Below are 20,284 nucleotides of genomic sequence, written 5' to 3'. Positions count from 1 at the left end.
ATTAGGATATTAATTAGTGGCACCAATCCACAGGTCAACCCAGTAATGTATCAGACAAACCACAGGAGTTATGAGGGACAGACCAAACATATGAGCCACACATGCAGACATTCAGCAAAACCCTGTACAGTTGGGAGGTATGTTTTGTAGGTGTTGCTACAGTGCTATACAGGTGAACAGCAGTAATTTACATGGATGTAGTGTGTGCTAGGTGAAAGGCCATCACCTACTAACACCACTCATGTATCCCAGAGGTATATATTAGTAGTAACAGTAATTGGAAAGGGCTGTACTGCACTGCATAATGTTGAGAATATGTCCAAAGTGTGTATGTTATTGTCTGAGTGGCTGTCGTGAATGCCCCAAGTTGGCTAATGTGAGGTCTGTGTAATGCCTTGGAGGCACCTCACCTGTATGTGTGTGTGTGTGTATGTGTGTGTGTGTGTGTGTGTGTGTGTGTGTGTGTGTGTGTGTGTGTGTGTGTGTGTATACCAACAAACCTTATAGTGCCAATAGTAGTTTACATATGTTGTTTTTCTCTTCACAGGTGGACATGGTGGCTGCGATCCCTCCCAATCTAATACTGATGTTAGTGCGTCTGCAGACTCTGACAATGATGATACTCATATTGAGGCACATGATGATACTCATATTGAGGCATAGGTGGGGATGTCAGGGGCTGAATCTTTGCTATTGGTTGGCATCCCACTATTGTCAACCCATTCCCACACACAGTCACAATGCCCACACATACCCTGTCACCATTGGCCACAAATAATGGACAGTTGGCAGGTGGTGGCATGGAACAGGCTACGGTCATGACTATGGCAAGTCAGGCTGCATGCACTAGCCGTAGCCAGAGTACTGGCAAGGTCCCCAAACAGGCAGATGGGCAGGGGTGCTAAAAGGAGGATTGCAGCCTGTCATGCCCCTGTTGCAAGTACCACAGCAACAGTTGCCAGATGCATGTTTTGGGCCATCATGTGGCCACAGGCATGTAATGAAGATAATACCATACATATACACAGGTTCGTGGATGAGCACATCCCTGATGTCCTTGCTGATATTTGTGAACTCACTGCAGCCATCCATGAGCATACTGAGGGAATGGATAGATAGTTGGGGGAGACCTTGGCACTCCTCAGCTGTGGAATATCTGTGCATGAGTGTTTGGTGGACAATGGTCTGCAGTCATGTGGATGTAGAGCAGTACCACTATCAGCTGAGGGTCTACGTGGCTGTGCACCATCATGTTCCCATGTTGGCAGTACCAACAGCCCTACTGAAGGGGGTGTGCTGTCCATGCCATGATGCAGCAGGCCATGGGCATTTGATCCTGGCTGGTCTCAACAGGGACATGGATACAGCAGGCAGCAGTCACCATCAGGGAGTAGTACTGCATCTGGACTCAGCCCTGGTGGTGCCGGTGTTGCCCTCAGCAGGCCCAGTTCCCATGTCCATGGCCAGAGATGGTGAACTGTACACCCTTCCTTGTACAGCCCACAGCTGTCCAAAATTCCCCTGTGTAAGGTGCCCACATTGCTTGACTGTGTGCATACAAACACACACACATCACCATCAGACAAGTCACCTCCACACACACACACACACACACACACACACACACACACACACACACACACACACACACACACACACACACACACACACACACACACACACACACACACACACACACACACACACACACACACACACCACTGCACAGCCCATTTAATGAACACCCCCCAAATACACTCACATGATGTCATCTGTATGGCCCAGCCTAGGATTCTGGCAAACCCACACAACACCCTGTGTATATGATGATACTTGTGCCACATCCATGCCATCCATACCATCAATGCAAGGACATGCTAATATGAGTGTGATGCACAGGATGACCTTAGTAGAGTGTAGCTATTTACTGCTGTGTAAGGGCGTGTCATCTAGCATTTGCAATGGGTACACATCAGAGTGTGTGTGTACCTTTTCAGCCATGATGCATTAGTGGTGTTAGTAACACTAAGCAAATGTGTTCTCACATGCTGTATTCTGTTTGTGCTCCAGGTGTCTGCGTGTCAACAGGATGTGGCCCTGCAGACATCACCAACGAGGGGTATGACAGTGTTGTAACACATCAACCATGTCATTGTTGAGGTACAGCTGTATCTGCACACATTTCCCAGGTCTGTGTAACAGTTCTTGCATTTGCCTCACAGTTTATAGGGCTGGGAGGTTGTATCTCAGTCTATGGTGATTGACATCAGCTCTAGTATAGTGGGCAATGGTAAGTGTCATGGGTGGAACACACCTCAGATTGCTAATTCCCTCAACCCCAGAGGATATTGTGTCAACCAAACACACAGGGAATACTATTCACACACACACACACACACACACACACACACACACACACACACACACACACACACACACACACACACACACGCATGGACAGGATCACAGTTGCCACTGTTTTGTCTGGAATCCCTACCCATCAAGTTGTGGTACCACAATATTATGCGGTTATTGCAGGTGGCACAGGACTACTTGTGTGGTGAGTGTTACAAGGTACCTGTAAATTGAAGAACATCATGTGGCCTTGTGGGGTATGGCAATGGTGGCTGTACTGGGTGTGAGATTACTCATAATAGTAACACATGCAAGTCTACACACTCACAACCACTGCTGTACACACAAATGAGCGCGCGCACACACACACACACACACACACACACACACACACACACACACACACACACACACACACGCACAGACAAACATACACTTGCCAGTACTAACATTAGCAGACCAATCTATCTTATTCGTACCATACTATTCCATACTGCTGCACATGGTTTATAGGACTGAAGAGTGTCTGCAGATACCACTACAGCTGATGTGAACAGAAGACCTCATATTTTCTTAACATTTTCTACTATATCTAGTTTTTAGTATTTAATTACACATATTTATTGTTTTAACACATTCAACATATTTAAATATTTATTGTACATTGTCATTTTATGAAGCAGTGCTTATATATAGTGTGTTTTTAGGGTGGTGTGTTCCATGAACTTTTTTTCAGTTTGTATAGTTTGTCTGCTTTTTAAATTCAGTGACTGTAAATATTGTGCTTTTAATGACATAATTGATTAGTTTATAACTGGGTGGAACGTCCTGTTTGGACTGTATAAGAAGGAAGTAACTATGTGGGGTAAATTGTCTGATGAAGTCTAGATCTTTCAGGACGAAAGCGCTCATCCTTGGATTTTTTTGGTCTGAAGTTAATAAAGTGGATTCCGCATTCTACAACTGTAGGTGATTTGCAGCCTGCATTACTTTGAGTGGGTTCAATCCAGCTACTACTTCTGGATTTTGTGTTTATCTGTTCAGTTTGTGCTTTGTAACCTTTTTTTGAGTTTAGGATGGCCAGTGAAGCTAGCAGGGATTCATTAAGCCCACTTTCTACTCAGAACACTGATTTGGAGACTACAACAAACTGTACAGTCGCTGTCACTCAAAGTGCATTCCTTGTTGAACACACCCCCTTCTGACATCATCATGCATCAACAGCAGGCAGCTGGTGGGGCTATAATGGCTTACACAAGCCTGCAGCATGTTTTAACTGATGTTTCTCTTTCAAATAACTCTCTTCTAATGGACATTTTATGAATGTTTCTAATGGAGAGAACAGTATTAATGCATCTATACCTTGTGGACAATGCATTAATCAGTCTGTGAACATTAATTCATCGGCAGGCACAGTTCCAGCATTAAAAGACTGCCTTGCAGAAACTTTTTCCTTTGGTGAAGCTGAAAGAATCACAATGGACACTGGTAACAATGATTTACAATCTCTTTTTGATCAGTTTGATTACAAAATTTCTAAAATTAAGCGACTTCAGCTTGACAATGCTTATTTTAGAGAATGTATTAAGGACAATATAGTGCCAAAAGGTTTAAGAATGTGGCACTACCCTAATGGGTTACAGTACAATTCTGAACTATTTAAAGAGCTAATTGCTTTATTTGATAGACGTGGCATAGAATATATGCGTTTGATAGTAGAATATAATGATGTTTTAATTAATGAATTATCTGCTTCTGATATTGATAAAAGGATTTGTGAACATTTGCATTATGAACAACACAAATTTGAGCATGTGAGAATTTTTTAAGAGTATGGAGCAATCTAGTAAGTTCTATTAAACTTAGTAAAACTAAGAAACTGAATAGGGACATAAATGACTATAGTAATGGTCTGGCATATCCCAGACCTCCCCCTTCCCAGGAATGGGGCAAAAAATATACCAATTCTAATGGGAATCCTGGAAACAGTAACAGCAGTGTTATTGGTACTGATAATTCTTCAACTAGTAATGCTGGTCAGGTTATTTTAGACATGGAAGAGTCCCCCCCCCCCCCCCGTGACGCTCAGAACGTCTGAGGAACAAAGGTCCCCAGGGGAGCAACAATTGAGATATGGCCCTGATAAACAGGAACAACCATTGGAACAGGGGAAGGATGGTGAACAGAGGGGGGAAGAGGTACCAGTCCTGGAACAACAAGATGTAAATGTGACCTTAACTAACTTGTTGCATTCACCACCAAACAATTTAGGTGATGATATGGACCATTTACTCCCACCCTGCCACATAGTTACCAACACTTTAGGTGACTTTAATGTGTACAATCTTTCCAGCATTGCTGTTAATTCTGAACACTGTGATTTGTTTGCCAAAGGATTCACCTTTGTACCCCCACAGCCCCTAGATGTTTCTAATACTCTTATGGATTTAAGAATGTATACACGAAAGCTGAACTTGAATATTCTTTTTAAAAACTCTGCACCTGGTTCCTTTGTCAACCCTTTAGCCATCTCTAGTACATATAACCCCCCACTTCATCCCATTGTCCAACTTTTTGAGAACATGTGTGAGTTAGATATATGTAACTCTAAGCTTTCTAGTAGGAACTCTGACATGAATGAGAAAAAGGTAATGGACGAAATAAAAATCTTTTCACAAACTGTTAGAATTATGAAACCTGATAAAGGTGGAGGTGTTGTCTTGATGGACTATGAGGAGTATCACAAGAAAATGCTTTATATTCTAGAAAGAAAAGCATATTCAAGATCATCCATTAATGAATTGAACACTTCTTACCAGCATATAAGGAATGAATTCCAAGGTTTATTTATAGAGGGTTCAGTTTCTATTGATGTGCTTAATTTTCTCTCTGTTCCCTGCCCTAAAATATCTGTCATGTTTGGGCTGCCAAAATTGCATTAAAATCTTAGCCAACCACCCATGTGACCCATAGTAGACTCCAAGGGGTCCATTACCCTCCCCCTTGCAAGATATTTGGACAATAAGTTAAAAGAACACATATTGAGTGAGACACATATCTGCAAGGATTCATGGAGCTTCTTACAAGCTATAGATAAGATACCTTTCAAGGACACTTTTGTTTTTATTACTATCTATATTAAGGACCTTTATTCAGTCATACCCCACACAATTCGTTTGGAGTGGTTTACAGATTTCTTATATGAAAAATATATCTCACACTTCCAGATCTTGGTCTTTTCACAATTGATGGAAATTGTCCTTAAAAACAACTTCATTTTGTTTAACAAAGAAATTTACTTACAACAAGAAGGGGTGGCGATGGGGTATGCGTGTGGTGGTTTATATGCAAATATTGTAGTTAGGCAATGGGAGAAGCAATTTCTTTTTTCTTCATGTTATTTTGAGCACATCAAAGTTTACATCAGGTTTTTCGATTATATGTTTGTTCTGTGGGATGGACCTGTTGATGCTATTGATGATTTTATAAACTATATTGGAACCACCACAGAATTTCCTAAAGTTCACCTATACCAGAGACCTTGACAAAATTTCCTGTTTAGACATCTTTCTGGAAAAGGATTATGAAAATAAGAGGTTTGTTTCAAAAATCTTTAGGAAAAGCACGTATTCGAACTCACTACTGCATTTTTCTAGCACACACCCAGTCAGACAAAAGAAAGCAACAGTTAAGGGACAGTTTGTGCATGCAGCCCATATGGTATCTGGTATTGATGAATTTTTAGATGAATGTGACAACTTGAAAAACATGTTTCAAAAAAGAGGCTATCCTTGTAAGTTCGTTAGTGATATAATGATTGAGGTGGTTAACAAGAGAGAGCGTGGGTTTTATGTACCTTTACTTTCTTGTAATATGACTGACAGTGGTCCTTCCACCAGTAATCAAGAAACTGACAATGTTTTAAGAATGATTATAAGACTTCTTTCATCACTGTATTCACTCAAGATAGTAACATAGTAAGAAACATCTTAACAAAAAACTGGTCTATTTTGAAATATGACAAGAACATCATACCACTAATAGGACCGCAACCTATTATGGTATATAGGAAAGGCAAGAATATGAAAAACATATTTGAGAGCAGTAACTCTTACCCAAGCCACAGGTTAGGTTCTATGAACAAATGTGGCAGATGTAACTATTGTAGTTACATTAAAGAAGGCAATATTTTTGACATCAATAATATCGAAATCAGAATCAATCAGAAATACAACTGTAACTCGGAGAAAGTGATTTACTGTGCCATGCGTACCACCTGTTCTTGCTTTTAAATAGGCAAGACTGATAGAAAGTTAAAAAAATCGCATATGCAAACACCTATATGACATACGGAATAAAAAAGAAATTAATTCTCTTAGCAAACATGTTTTGGAGTATAATGACCATAAGTTCCAATTTTTTATTATAGACAATATCAGTACCAACATGAGGGGTGATGCATGGTCACTATTACTTGAGAAAAGAGAATTATACTGGCAATTATGTTTGAATGCTGGGAACTGGCCAGGCCTGAATGAGCATATTTCCATTAGCCCACTTTTAAAACTAAAGGCACTGGAAAGATTAAAAAAAAAATGATCTATATATATATATATATATATATATATATATATATATATATATATATATTTCTCCATTATGCATTTTAAAGTTTTAAATAATTCACATGTTCAGTATTTATTATAAGTGTATTTATTTCTCTTAACATTTTCTACTATATGTAGTTTTTAGTATTTAATTACACATATTTATTGTTTTAACGCATTCAACATATTTAAATATTTACTGTACATTGTCATTTTATGAAGCAGTGCTTATATATAGTGCGTTTTTAGGGTGGTGTGTTCCATGAACTTTTTCAGTTTGTATATTTTGTCTGCTTTTTAAATTCAGTGACTGTAAATATTGTGCTTTTTATGACATAATCGATTAGTTTATAACTGGGTGGAACTTCCTGTTTGAACTGTATAACAAGGCAGTAACTGTGGGGTAAATTGTCTGAAGTCTAGATCTTTCTGGATGAAAGCGGTCATCCTTGGATTTTTTTGGTCTGAAGTTAATAAAGTGGATTCTGCATTTTACAGCTGTGTGGTGATTTGCAGAATACTGAGAATAGCAGAGTATAACCTGTCAGCAAAAACTTGGTCACTGCCATGGGTGATAATATACTACAGATACATGAAATCACTAGGCATCAATCCCAAAGTACGTCCCTTTTTGAACAAAAAAGATCTATAAGCACACAAAATTGTAGACCCTCTAAAACATTCTATAAACATAACACAAAAGTTATTTCATTCCTTAAACCTGGGGCAAGCTCTGATAACATTACAACCCCTCCATAAAAATCCTAATTTAAAAATAAATAAGATGCTAGATTTAGATTCCTTTCCCCGATTAAAAGAAAAAAACATGCAATATATCTACCCACTACTTAATTGTACTATCCAAGAAATGAGTAATAAATTGAATCTACCTAAGTCTTACATCATAATGCTTAGACAAATCAAAGAGATGTCTTCCAGTTACCACCAAAACCTTACCATACCCAACAGTGACATGGACAAATGCACTCTGCTCTGAGAGACTATCCTCATGACAAAGAAAACTATAACAAAGTCATACAAAATGAGAGGAGAAATCAAATTCCAGAAAGGCCTCCTTTTCTCTAACTATTGGAGGAAAATACAACCATCTTTGGACGACCACCAGATACAAAATGCAATTAACCTAACACTGAAAAGCATACCCCTTAAAAAAACTATTGTACACACAGCTTATGATAAATAACAGTGCATATTTCACATTACTACACAAATTCAGTGCAACAAAATCACCACACTGCAAGAATCATATAGCAGACTTAATGCATATATTTTGGAGTTGCAAATGCGTCTGTAAACTCTGGAATTCACTGAAATTGCATTTACGAAAAGTGGGCTATCAATCATTAACACTTTCATGGGAATTTACCATATTACATATTCGCCCATCTAACTTCTTAGTAAAACAAGCAAATTCACTTATAACCATATTCTCATTAATGAAACTATATATAGCCCTCAAATGGGTAGACTCTATGAACATTTCTTGGGAGGGTTTTAAGAAAATGGCTATTAAACATCTATTAGCTCACAAAATAGTAATGGATAAAAGAAACAAAAAACAGCAAAACTCGAACAACTTGGGAACAAACATTTAATATCATACTAGCATAAAACATCATGCACACTATAAAGTAACATGGTATAAGGGAACCTAGCAAAAAAACCACAAACTTACAACAAAATATGGCATTGCAAACATTAATGTATGTGCTGTCTTTATATTGTTTAAACTTGTTCGAGAAAGCATCTATGTATATAGTGTAAATAGGTTTGTTATATGACCTTCATGTTTCTATATTGACCGCAATGTATAACTTTCTCTTATGGTGATGTTGTAAATATGAAAAATGTTGTGCCTTTTATAAATGCAAAATGAAAATAAAAATTATTGAAAAAAAAAAGAAAATTTAAACCAGCACTGCCTCTTGTAATACTAATGGATAGAGGCAGCTCCTAAATACTTTATCCCAAGCATGGGTTCTCTCAGATTACCTATAGTATGATCCCATTTATTCTCATTAGGGATAATATATAAATATCAACCATGGGATGGTTATGGCCAATCTACAACCAAATGGGATAGTTATTTTGAACACAAAAAGGGAAACTGTCTAGGCTTAAAATGGCTGGCAAAGGCAGCTAGCCTAGTACTTGCCTAGGGACATATTAATAAACAGTTTTGCTTGGCCATAAATATATACAACTAACATATTGTAATAACTATTTACATTATCACCTTCTTCACCAATAAATAAGTAAATACAGTGAAAGGGCAATTTGTGCATCTAGCAAGGATGTCTTCACAAATGGATATTTTTGTATCTGACTCAGTAAATGTTAGAAATGTGTTTTTGGAAAGAAACTACCTCAATAGTTTTACAAATAAAATATATATCTATACATATATCTGTATCTATTTATATAGACATAGTACATATTAGAGAAGAGACAGAAAGGGATTTACAATTATCTATTTGGTTCAAATAATAACGTAGTCCAGAAAATTGTATGAACTTGTGATGATCACAATAGAGCTTTGATATTTAAGGTATACCAGCTTTAGTAAGCTTTTTAGGGATAGTATAAACAATATCAGAACATTTTTCAATACTTTCCTGTTATTGCTTCATACTTTGAGAAAGATCCTTCATTTAGTTTATAAAAGGCCGAGTAATATCACAAACATAGAAAGAAAAACAATGTTAAATATCAGGTTTGCCCTAAAGGAACCACTAAATGAGGATCTTACCAATGTAAGTATATTTTGGAAGAACCTATCATAGAAATAGTAGACTATGGTGACTTAGCTATCAAAAGCCATTTTAATTGTAACACTAGTGATCTAAGTGCAACTCTTAACCAGCTTTTTACATTGATAAAACAGAAAGAGTTTGTAGCACATCTATGAACATGTTTATGATAGCAACAGAAATTATACTAATAATGCTTTCAGTAAACATATGATTTTTGTGTCATGATTTTAAAATGTTTCAGTTTCTTGTTATAGAATAATTAGAGAGGAACCATAGATGAGGGCCATGGGGAAACGATCAGAATGGGTAAGTGATGTGGCCAATTAGATTAAGGGCTGTCATAGTCTGAGTATTAATAAGAGAGTTTCCATTTGCAGTCTATTAATGCTTAATAATGCTAATTTATAACTATAAATCTAGTTTTAATTATGTATAATTTATATAACTTATTCTGATGGATTTTTATATTTAAGGTCATACTTTATTTTTTTGCAAAATACTATTTTAGTAGTTTAATACATTTCTTCAACTGAATTTTATAAGCAAATTTGTTTCTAAGTGCCTGCTTTGGTTAATAGCATCTGCATATGATACGATCAATTCATTGGTTAAGTTATTCTTAAAAGAGGATCACCAATTGCTTTGCACATTTTGAAAAATTCATTTTCTTGATAAAATCTTTTAATCTATGAATTCTGTTTGTAAAATAAAGAATATTTGATATTGCTGTGGACTGTTGGCTTCCTTCTATTCCCAAATATAAGCCTATTTAACTGGGATTGCATTGCAGTTCCTGAATCCAGATCTTTGAGCAGCAGGTGCTGCCAGCTTAGGCAGTAGCATTAGTTTTCTTTCTCTTAGTTTCATACAACTTAGTATGTTGTTAAGTGAGGCTTCAGTAATAACACTTTATACTCCTTTTAAAATGAATTTTGTAGTCAACATACTCTTCCCCACCATCTTGTAGTAAATTTACCCATAGAGCATAGCTCCCTACCTCTGGGCATGAATAGCATTACACTGGCCTTTAAAAACTAATAGCAGAGGGTTTGAAAGGGGTGCACTTTCTGTATTTTTTAAGAAGAACAACTATTCAACTAATAGATCCTTGCTATTGATAAGGAATGTTTGTGCACACATAATTTAATAACTCATAACATTAAACAGATCTAGCTTTGTACATAAAAATCATTAACTGTAAGGTCAATAAATCTGAGGGCAAAAAATCATAGTAAAGTGTCTAAATTATAGCAGTTGATATTTAGGCCTCAGAGGTGTCTTCTCAGCCAGATAGGATACCATCTCTGTGGCGCCATATGACTTGGAATAGTGAACAGAATATATCCTTCTGGGGAGTTTTCCTTTGGCTGCTACACTGCATTCTGGTTACTAATAACTGTCTAAAAATGTTTATAGGTGTTTCTTCCTTCTCTGTTGAAGGATCTGATCTGTCATGAATCATAGCTTATAGCTTGGTAAGCCATTATCAAAATAAGAGTGGGGTGGCAAGCAGTTTTAGCTCCTGTGATATTTTTTAGGTGATTCCTCACACCTCATAATAACTAGATTTATGCAGTCTGCATCTTAGCACTTCTTAACTATTCTGTGTGGCTGTAGCATGTATTTTAGCAGACAAATTTAGTTCTAAGTTTTCATCGCCTACCCTCATCGTTGACCCTGTTATTCATGAAAAATTATTTTCTTTGTCATCATATTGAAACAAGTCTTAGAATCCTGGTAAAAGCTTAAAATAATACTTCCATGGGACAAAAGGACATGAAAGGCTGCATTCTTATTAGTGTCAATTATGTAGTGTCTGTGTCTCTACCTGAACTGTTCATCTTTAGCCTCTTTTACCCGATGCATGGAGAACAGCTACTGTGGCTCCTCTACATAACAGCAGCCCTGTACTGGCCTGTGTAGTTATGTGCCCATCACCCTCATCACCCTTATATGCATATTTGTGGAACATATGATAGCAGAAGACATTTATGCAAACTTAAACAACTTAACTGATCTGAACTCCAGTGCGTTTGGGTTTGTATATGGCAGTTCCTGCCTCTTAAACCTAGTAAGCTTCTTTGAAAAGTTTACAGAGACTGTAGACTGTGGTCACTTCATTGACACTGCTTATCGTGACCTGGTTATTTCCTTTGGCACTAACTCCTATGCCGGAATTATTAAAAACATAGGAAAAGCATACTGTAATCGCCTTCATTGTCTACTGTTTTGAAAACTAGCTATCCAGCAGACCCCAAGTTGTGAAGCTGCTGGTGCCAACTCTGAAACTAAAATTGCGTCAAGTTGAGTACCACAAATATCAGTGTTGTGCCCTCTCCTGTTTGACATTTAACTTGGAAATATCTGAGCCAGTAAGGGATAAGTGCAGCTGATCAAATCTACTGATCACTGCAAGCTGGACACTGTTAATCACTTATCCACTGATACTAAACAATTTCAGGAAGGACTTGAACATGCACATAATCCGATGTACTGAAAACAGTCTCAAGCTAAATACCAAAAAGTACAGCATAAAGTTCAGCAAAAATGCTGTTCCCACCTCATATGTCCTGCCTTGTACTCCCATTTAGACAGATATGTTAATAAGGGATCTAGGTACTTATGCAAACAACTCTGTCTCTCTCATTAGACCATCATGATCCTACCATGATCATAAAATTCTTCTATCTGACCCAGAAAATTTTAAGAGAATATCAAGAGCCAAAGGAAGTCAGCATACCAGTGTGCTATTCCATTATCAGACAATTCATCAAATGCAATGCCCCTTCAGTATGTACAAATCCAAGCATATTTCTGAACTTGAAAGGCCCAATAGATTACTAAGCAAGAAAACTAAAGGCCTTAAATTATCCTAATAGATGGGCACCTACCCTTGTTATACTCAGAAGCCTACCCACTGCTCTCACTTGGAATGCCTCTCACCTTTTAAGTCATGAAAGTCCCTTCTATTTCTTTACAAACACCTGCACTAGAGACGTACATTTATACCAACAAATAAACAAGACTCACTGGAAGGATAGATTCCTAACTCATTGCATTCCCAGCCTGTGGAATAAGCTACCACTACAGCTCAAACTAAGCACTACTATGTTTACCTTTAAGGCAAGTCTTGATGACCGGATGGGTAGATACAGATTTATACATGTGCTTATCATGTTTAGCTCTGCTGACTTTGGAAGATGAGCCTTATTGCTTGTTTGAAATATTTAGCAAGGATGTTCAGGTATGTATGCTTAAAGGTTTGTTTGTCTAGTTATCGTATGGTCCCTGTAATCACTTGCCTGCTTTTGTTGCTATGTTCCAGCATTTAGTTCAAATTTATATTCAAGACCAGCATTGCTGGTATGGCTTTAGGAGGTATATTCATGTAACACTGCTAAAGGGTAATTATGTGGCTTTGGTTACCACTAGACTTGCAGCTTAAACAGTGAACTCTTAACTATCCATTTTGTGGTTAGGTGATGTGGCTCCAATGCTGCTGTACAACACACAATTGTTTAGCCCTCCATACCCTCTTGTGGTTGGAGTTTAACTTGCAACTTTTTCTAATTCAATTGATATTTGCTGACATACTACTGTATGCACCCAGTTGTCATGTTAGAGTAGCATAATAAATAAATAAACACTTGACCTTTAATTTTTTTTCAAATTTTTGGACCCTGTCACCCCCCCCATAACCATCAGTACTGGTTCTGCAATAAACTGATTTACTCATTTCCTTTTCACAGCACATGAGGCACCAGGGAGGAGAGGGAAGAGGCAGGTAGCTCAGCTGTCTTCCTGCAGTGGCTGTGGAATTCTGAATGTTCCTATAGCCACCCATCTGTTGGCTAGCAGGTATAATGGAATGCGTACTGTGTTAAGCCCCTAAATGCATGCATGTTTCTGCACACAACACTCCACCACAGTTCATACAGTGCTTGACAGGTTCATTCCACCAAATTCCAAGTATGGAGCCCATTTCTGAGCACGCCCAGTGGATGCTTCTGTAGCAGAATATAACCAATGTCTTCTACCTAGAACAGGGTAGCTTCTAAAATGATTGTTAAATTTGGAGTCTAGATATATTATTAATTTTAATACTCTTTTTCCAAATGGTATGAATTTGGAAATTTGAATGTTAAAAATGAAAAATGAATTAAGTTGGAATATGTATGAATTATTTATTCATTTATTTATATGTTATTTATTAGGATAAATACTCTATTGATTGATTGATTAATTATATAATTATCTAATTTTTGTAAGTGGTATATAAAGACTTGTATTTCAGATTGTAAGTTATTCCACTGAAGGCGAAGGCCGAGGTACCAGAATTGTAATAAAACTCAAAATCGTTCTACAAGTGTGGCTGTTATTTTTGTTGCTGAATTTTGGAACTGTGTGGTACAATTTATTTTTGGACTTGAGATATCTTGGCTTGAATTTCTACTGTATACTGGTTTTTTAGTGCTCCTTCAATACGCTCTGTAAAAACAAGTGTTAGCGCTTTTGCAGTTTTGTACAACAGCCAATATCACTCCTAAAGAGAGTATTTTCTTCTTCTCAGGTTTCCCTTGCTGTTTCTAGCAAGCATCATGGCTGTCTGTCAGACAATATTTCAAACGCATTAAATCCATTTAAGGCTTTCCATACTTCTTTTGCAGTTCCTATTTTTCCCATCTTGATCTTTACAAACCATCAGTTTCAAAGTTTTGTTCCACTAACAGGTCTGAGGATGTTGGAAGGAGGTTCTCGGTTTCTTCACCTTAAAGAAGTGGCCTAGTTTATGCACTATTCTAAACATGGATAGGATTCCTCTGGGAGTGCTGAGCCTAGAAAGATACACACGTTTTTGTTGCAACCTTCTCGCTTACTTATTTTAGCGGAATTTCTTCTGGGAACTTCATGGTATAATCGATGATTGTCAGTATGTTCTGATGGCCTTTCCTTGACTTCACATATTGATCTACATGTTACATTGTTATTTGCTCAAATAGGACTTCTTTTATAGGATGGTGTATTAAAGGGCTCTTAAAAGTTGAGTTTGATGCTGCATTCTAGCATTCAGGGTAAGCTACACAGAAATGTTCTATATCGAAAGTACTATCCTTTGCTTTATCCATCCAAAACATGGCTATATGCCAACTTCGTAATGAGAGGCCTAAAATGATTTGGTTCTAGTAAATTCCTTATTAGCCGCTCTTTCTCTTTCGCTCAAGCAGTATCAATAGTGCAGGTAGGAAATACTCCCAATAGCTTCCTACACAAGCAAGGCAATTTCCACAGATGAAACATCCTTCATCCAAATTTCCTTTGCAGGATAGCAGCTCCTCTCTCCAGTCTTCTACTTGGAAGTTTTGGGGACTCCTCCACAAAAATCTTTCAAAGGTTAGAGGTAAGCATACAAAATCAGCTTAAATGTGAGACTTTCCAACCACCGTATTCCAGACAAAGTTTTAGCTTGCTTGCTTTTAGTGCCTGACACCACTTCCTGATTCTAGCAGGTGCTTTTCCCGATCTGGTGCTCTTCCTCTGCTAAGGAGAAACCATGCTGTAATCACCTACTCCCTCATGCACAACATGGAAGAAGAAATAGAAGGTCCCATCTTATGATTTGGCACATCTCCTCTCCTAATGAGAACCACGAGTCCTAATGGTCTATTCCATGTTGTATGTGAGAGCAAAAAAAGGAGGTAATTTCTATGATCTGGTCCTCCTTCCTTTTTGTTTACATGCAAATCAAAAAAAAAAAAAAAAAAAAGGCTGATCTGCTAGTTGTACCCAATAACACAATACACTCAGGGTAGCTGTCCCCTTCATCCTAACTTAGCTACAATTTCTGATTCCAGATGGCACATTGTGAATGGAAGTTTACCCATATGTAGCATCATAAAGGATCAGTTAATACAACTCTATATTAAAACTAGAGAATGTATGCAGTACCATATAAAGAACTGAGAATGCTGTCTTGACTGACTGAATGTTAACAGAAAAAAAATTCTCATGGTCCATAATCTAAATTATTTTGTAATCTTTGGAAAGGATTCAACCACTGAGGGTTGAAATTTTTTACAACCATCAAGACCTGAGAGGTTCGATGCATTTTTAGTAAATTCAGTGCCTCTTCTGTTGTAATGTTTTCTTTGTGATATTTCAGATACAGATGAAGCCATGATGATCATACATAGCACAAATGAAGGATCTCAAAGTCCTTTTACAACTTTACCTGTTTGCCAACTCCGATCAGAATCACAACACAGCAGCCCTATTAGAGGGTCACCAATCAAGCAGTCATCATGGGTGAGTTATTTCAATTTTTTTTTAGATAATCTCTATCTTATGCTATAGGCTTAAAACTTTTAGCAGTGCCACTGGTTCTCTATATCGAACTCTCACACGTGATGGCTAGAGTTTCAGAAGACTCAATCATCACACCAGATGATTACATTTTCATTCCAGTACTGACACTCCATTGTAGCATTAGGAGCTGTGTCACCCTTTTGGTACCCTCCGTTAAATGTAACATTAAATCAAGGTTCCATATGTCTCATTTGCTGATAGATCGATAGTGTACCAAGCATCCATTGTAAGCGCAATGCTCCATACTCCTGTTTGTTTCATTCTTCTGTCAATGCAGTTTATCAGCTTTTTACCATAAAGTAAACTGTAAACTATATATATATATATATATATATATATATATATATATATATATATATATATATATATATGGTATACATTAATTTGATCAGCCGGTGGATGGTTGATCGGAATATAGTCAAAAGCAGTGCGGCAAAACCTCAAAAATGCAACCGCAATTGTTGCGAATCGCAAAACATCCCCCCCTTTTTGACCCATGGTAGCACTTATTTAGGTGGTAGAGCAGTTGGAAATGTTGCGTTCGGTGTTTGGTACTACATTCCGACCGTTCGGCAATGAGAAATTCGGTAATAACACTCGGTGTTATACCCGATCGAGCAATGTTAGCTTGATCAAACAAATGTATTCTTATATATATATATATATATATATATATATATATATATATATATATATATTTAAAATGTATGTGTATATATAATGTATATATAATGTATTTCTTAAGTCTTCCTTGCTGTTGGAAACCTATGTCAGTACTTAATATTTGTTGTGCAGCACCTGTAGTCCAATTTATGTTTTTTCCATTGTACACCTTTGTTTTTTCTTGTCTCATATCTGTATATTTTGCATATTTTTCTGTTTTTATATTGTTTGTTCTTGGCATATTTTATTGACTGAGGACTCCACTGTAATTTTGTTTCCAAAATGAGCACTCCTAATTAACAGACGTACATAAATAGGTAAATGAATAAACAGATGCATAACAAGAAAACAGTCAAAGTACATAGATTTTTGTCACTGGAGTGATGTCTCCACCAGAGCTCCCTGCACTAACCATGAAGTATGGTTAAGTTAAATTTTGTGCTGCAATGCTGCTAGTTTTTTGTAGGTGGAATTACAGCTTTAGGTGCATGTTGAAGTTGTATATCCATATCAAATTATCTGTAGAGCATTTCCAGGAACTGCTTAAGGGCACTAAGATACAGCCCATTCTACTTGGATACCAAATGTAAGGTTTTACAGGTATTTCTGACATGTTGTAGTACACAATTTCATTAGTCATATATGTATGACTGCTCAGGGGAGAAATGCATGTCATAGCCAGCATATTTAGGATTCAGCTGATCTCACGTGAGCAGTAAACCTAATTTTTCATAAATATATATATCTCTTTATGAACTATCTATGCTGACCATGAGACAGTATGACTGTGACAATTTCAGCTCTGACCTTCAAGACCATTCATAAATGTAGAGCTGTAATCATAGATGAGTCATATTTCTGAGTATCCACTTTTAGTGTCTTGATAAATTTGTTAAGAACTGCTGAAGGGAAACTGAGATATGGTATTTATTTATTTATTATTTTACTACCAGGATGGTGAGATGGTCCACAGATCCCTTTCAACCACAGTCCAGGTTTATTAGACAAATATAGTGCAACATGTTACAAGAAGACAGTACAATTACATGCAGCTTAGGAAGCTGACTATGAATTGCATAAATGATGAATATAGTATAGACAATATGTAATATGTCTCTAGTATAACTCGTGATTAATAATCAGATAATATTTGCATGCTACTACAATGCATCTGTTTTATCATTCTATTATATCTGCAGGATATTTACATTGAATATCTACAACATTTACAATAACTCTTTACAGCATTTAAACATCATCATGTAGGTAGAGTCTGAAGCTGATTTTCTTGCCATTAACTGTTGTCTCTGAAGAATACAGATTCAGCTTCTTTAAATGGATGTACCCCCAATTGAGCCATAAATGTCTATTGGTATATGATTCTAGACAGCAAGCCCCAGTTGAATGGATGTTTTTTCTCCAATATTTGATTGGAGTTTGGATCTGAGAAGGGAGAGAGTATTATGTGTTTGTTGCCTGAGGAAGAAGGATTGAGATCTAACAGTAGTTTGACTATTATTGGGGACATTGGTATAGCACTATAATCTTTAATAACATTGAGATTAATAAATATACGGCCCTGCTCTGAATGGTTATCCAGTTTAACCATTTGAGTAGGTCACAATGGTGGGTACCAAATGCATTTTGATAATGTCATTTTACAGTGACAGTCTGGCACAATGCATCCTTAATGTACTACTGGCATATAATAGCTTTGAACATTTCCAAAATATTATTAATCTACTAAAAACAACTAGTAAAATATGTCAGTTTATAACACATTCCCTGCAGTACTGTAAGAAAAAGATTCCTATAGCAACCTAAGCCATTTCTTTCCCATTCACTTACCTAGACAAACATAATTATTAACTCAAACCAGTTCCTCTACTTAAAGTAAAACTTACAATGGTTAACCACTTGCTTCAGATACACTTCCATTTACTAAATACTTATTCAACAAAGAACTAATCGTACTCTATCAATTGGAGTTTTTTTGTTTTCAAAAACAGTTCCTGCTCAGTGATATAGGTCAGCATCTAAAATATGAAGTTCACAAAACAGACCTGTCTTTTGAGAGAATTTTAAAATACAGCTAAATAAAGAAGGTGCAAGACATTGGGCTATCAACACTGACTAAAAATATTGTATCTGTTCACAGCTACCTATCTATCCCACAAGCATCAAAGTTACAAGCTGTTAATCTCTGTAATAAACCTAAAGGCACTGAGCTATGTATGATGCCAGTGTTACCTGTGTAATTAAATTTCACTTATATACTTATTATATTCAGTGCATATTTCTGGATTATATATTGTAAACTAATGAGCTACCTTTGTTCAGTGGAAGTAGATACTTTTATTAATTGTTAATTGTTTGTCGTCATGGTCGAAAAGAGTTTCTCGACCAGCTGTCATATCCAGTGAATCAGTGTAAATCAATTAAATGCATAATGCATTAGACTGCTTTTCAGTTATGGGTGGGGATCTGCTCAGAGTTCTGAATGCAAGGTATTTTGTATTACATCGCTTCTGATTTGGAATTTGGGAGTTGATTAACTGTAAAAGTCATCTAGATATATCTTCTAAGCTATGACATTTGCTTTCAGTGGAAATGTGACACAACCAGTACTTTCTTCACTGACCATGATAATATGACTGACCAGTTTCACCACCGATTGAGCTCCATTGTGAGTTGTTAAGGTGAAATGGTATTCATAGCTGAGTTTTGTACTTGCCTATAGAATTATAAATCTCAGTAAGTTTCAGTGTACGCTATCAAACAGAGTATGATATGTTGCCTGCTGTACACAGGTACTGAATGAACAGATTTCCAGGCATGCCATAGTAGCAGTCTGCCGTATTGTATTTTGCTCAGTTAAAATTAGAGGTAGACGTATAATTACTGTCCACGCTGAAGAGTGCAGTGTATATCCAGAGTAGCATTTGTACTATGTGAAGTAACAGCAGAAGTAAACAAATCCCATACGTTTCATAAAGATAGTAACACTGGTATGTACATAGGGCAACTGTTCTAGCTAATGAACTCAGTGAAGCTTAAAAATTTCTTAAGATACTTAGTTTTCAGAAAATGTAATATTTCTATCATTTAGATGTTATAGCAAAAACACTGTTTGAACATTTTGCCTTTATTGTTATTATTAATAACAGTAGGCTATAAAAGCTAAGTGTACAAGGGTATTGTCCGGAAAATATTACAAAAATTCTAAAAGCCAAACAGGGATATTAACATTAGTATGTCGGGCCCAGTTAATGCCAGAATAGTCATTAGAAATTATCAAACTAATTATCATACAATATAACTGTAGGAACAGTTAAAAATGAATAAGTAACCTGTCACTTCTATTCACAGTAACAAATAAAAATTATCAAAGGATACACATAATTATTGTGACTTCCCATCTAAAAAGGTTGTTGTTGTGAGTAGGTGTAAAAGTGAAATGTTCAGTGTTTAAATAAAATTTCAAGATGCAGCTGCCCCTTGTCTTTAAATGTGGTGACGTAA

General features: G+C 36.7%; 1 protein-coding gene across 3 annotated transcripts in view; it reads left to right on the top strand.

Moving 5' to 3' along the window:
- LOC122794421 (low density lipoprotein receptor adapter protein 1-like) overlaps positions 1-20,284 on the top strand; it is a 1,120,082-nt gene that overhangs the window by 1,033,094 nt on the left and 66,704 nt on the right. For all 3 annotated transcript variants that reach the window (XM_044062793.1, XM_044062791.1, XM_044062792.1), the window contains exon 7: positions 15,897-16,039. In XM_044062793.1, coding sequence (XP_043918728.1) covers positions 15,897-16,039 — 143 coding nt within the window. The remainder of the gene's footprint in view (positions 1-15,896; positions 16,040-20,284) is intronic.

The sequence above is a fragment of the Protopterus annectens genome, chromosome 2.part1 (assembly GCF_019279795.1).
Source record: "Protopterus annectens isolate FY-2018-M chromosome 2.part1, PAN1.0, whole genome shotgun sequence".
In the NCBI taxonomy this organism is placed as follows: domain Eukaryota; kingdom Metazoa; phylum Chordata; order Ceratodontiformes; family Protopteridae; genus Protopterus; species Protopterus annectens.
The sequence above is the reverse complement of the archived record's forward strand: the minus strand, read 5'-3'. Positions and strand labels throughout refer to the sequence as shown.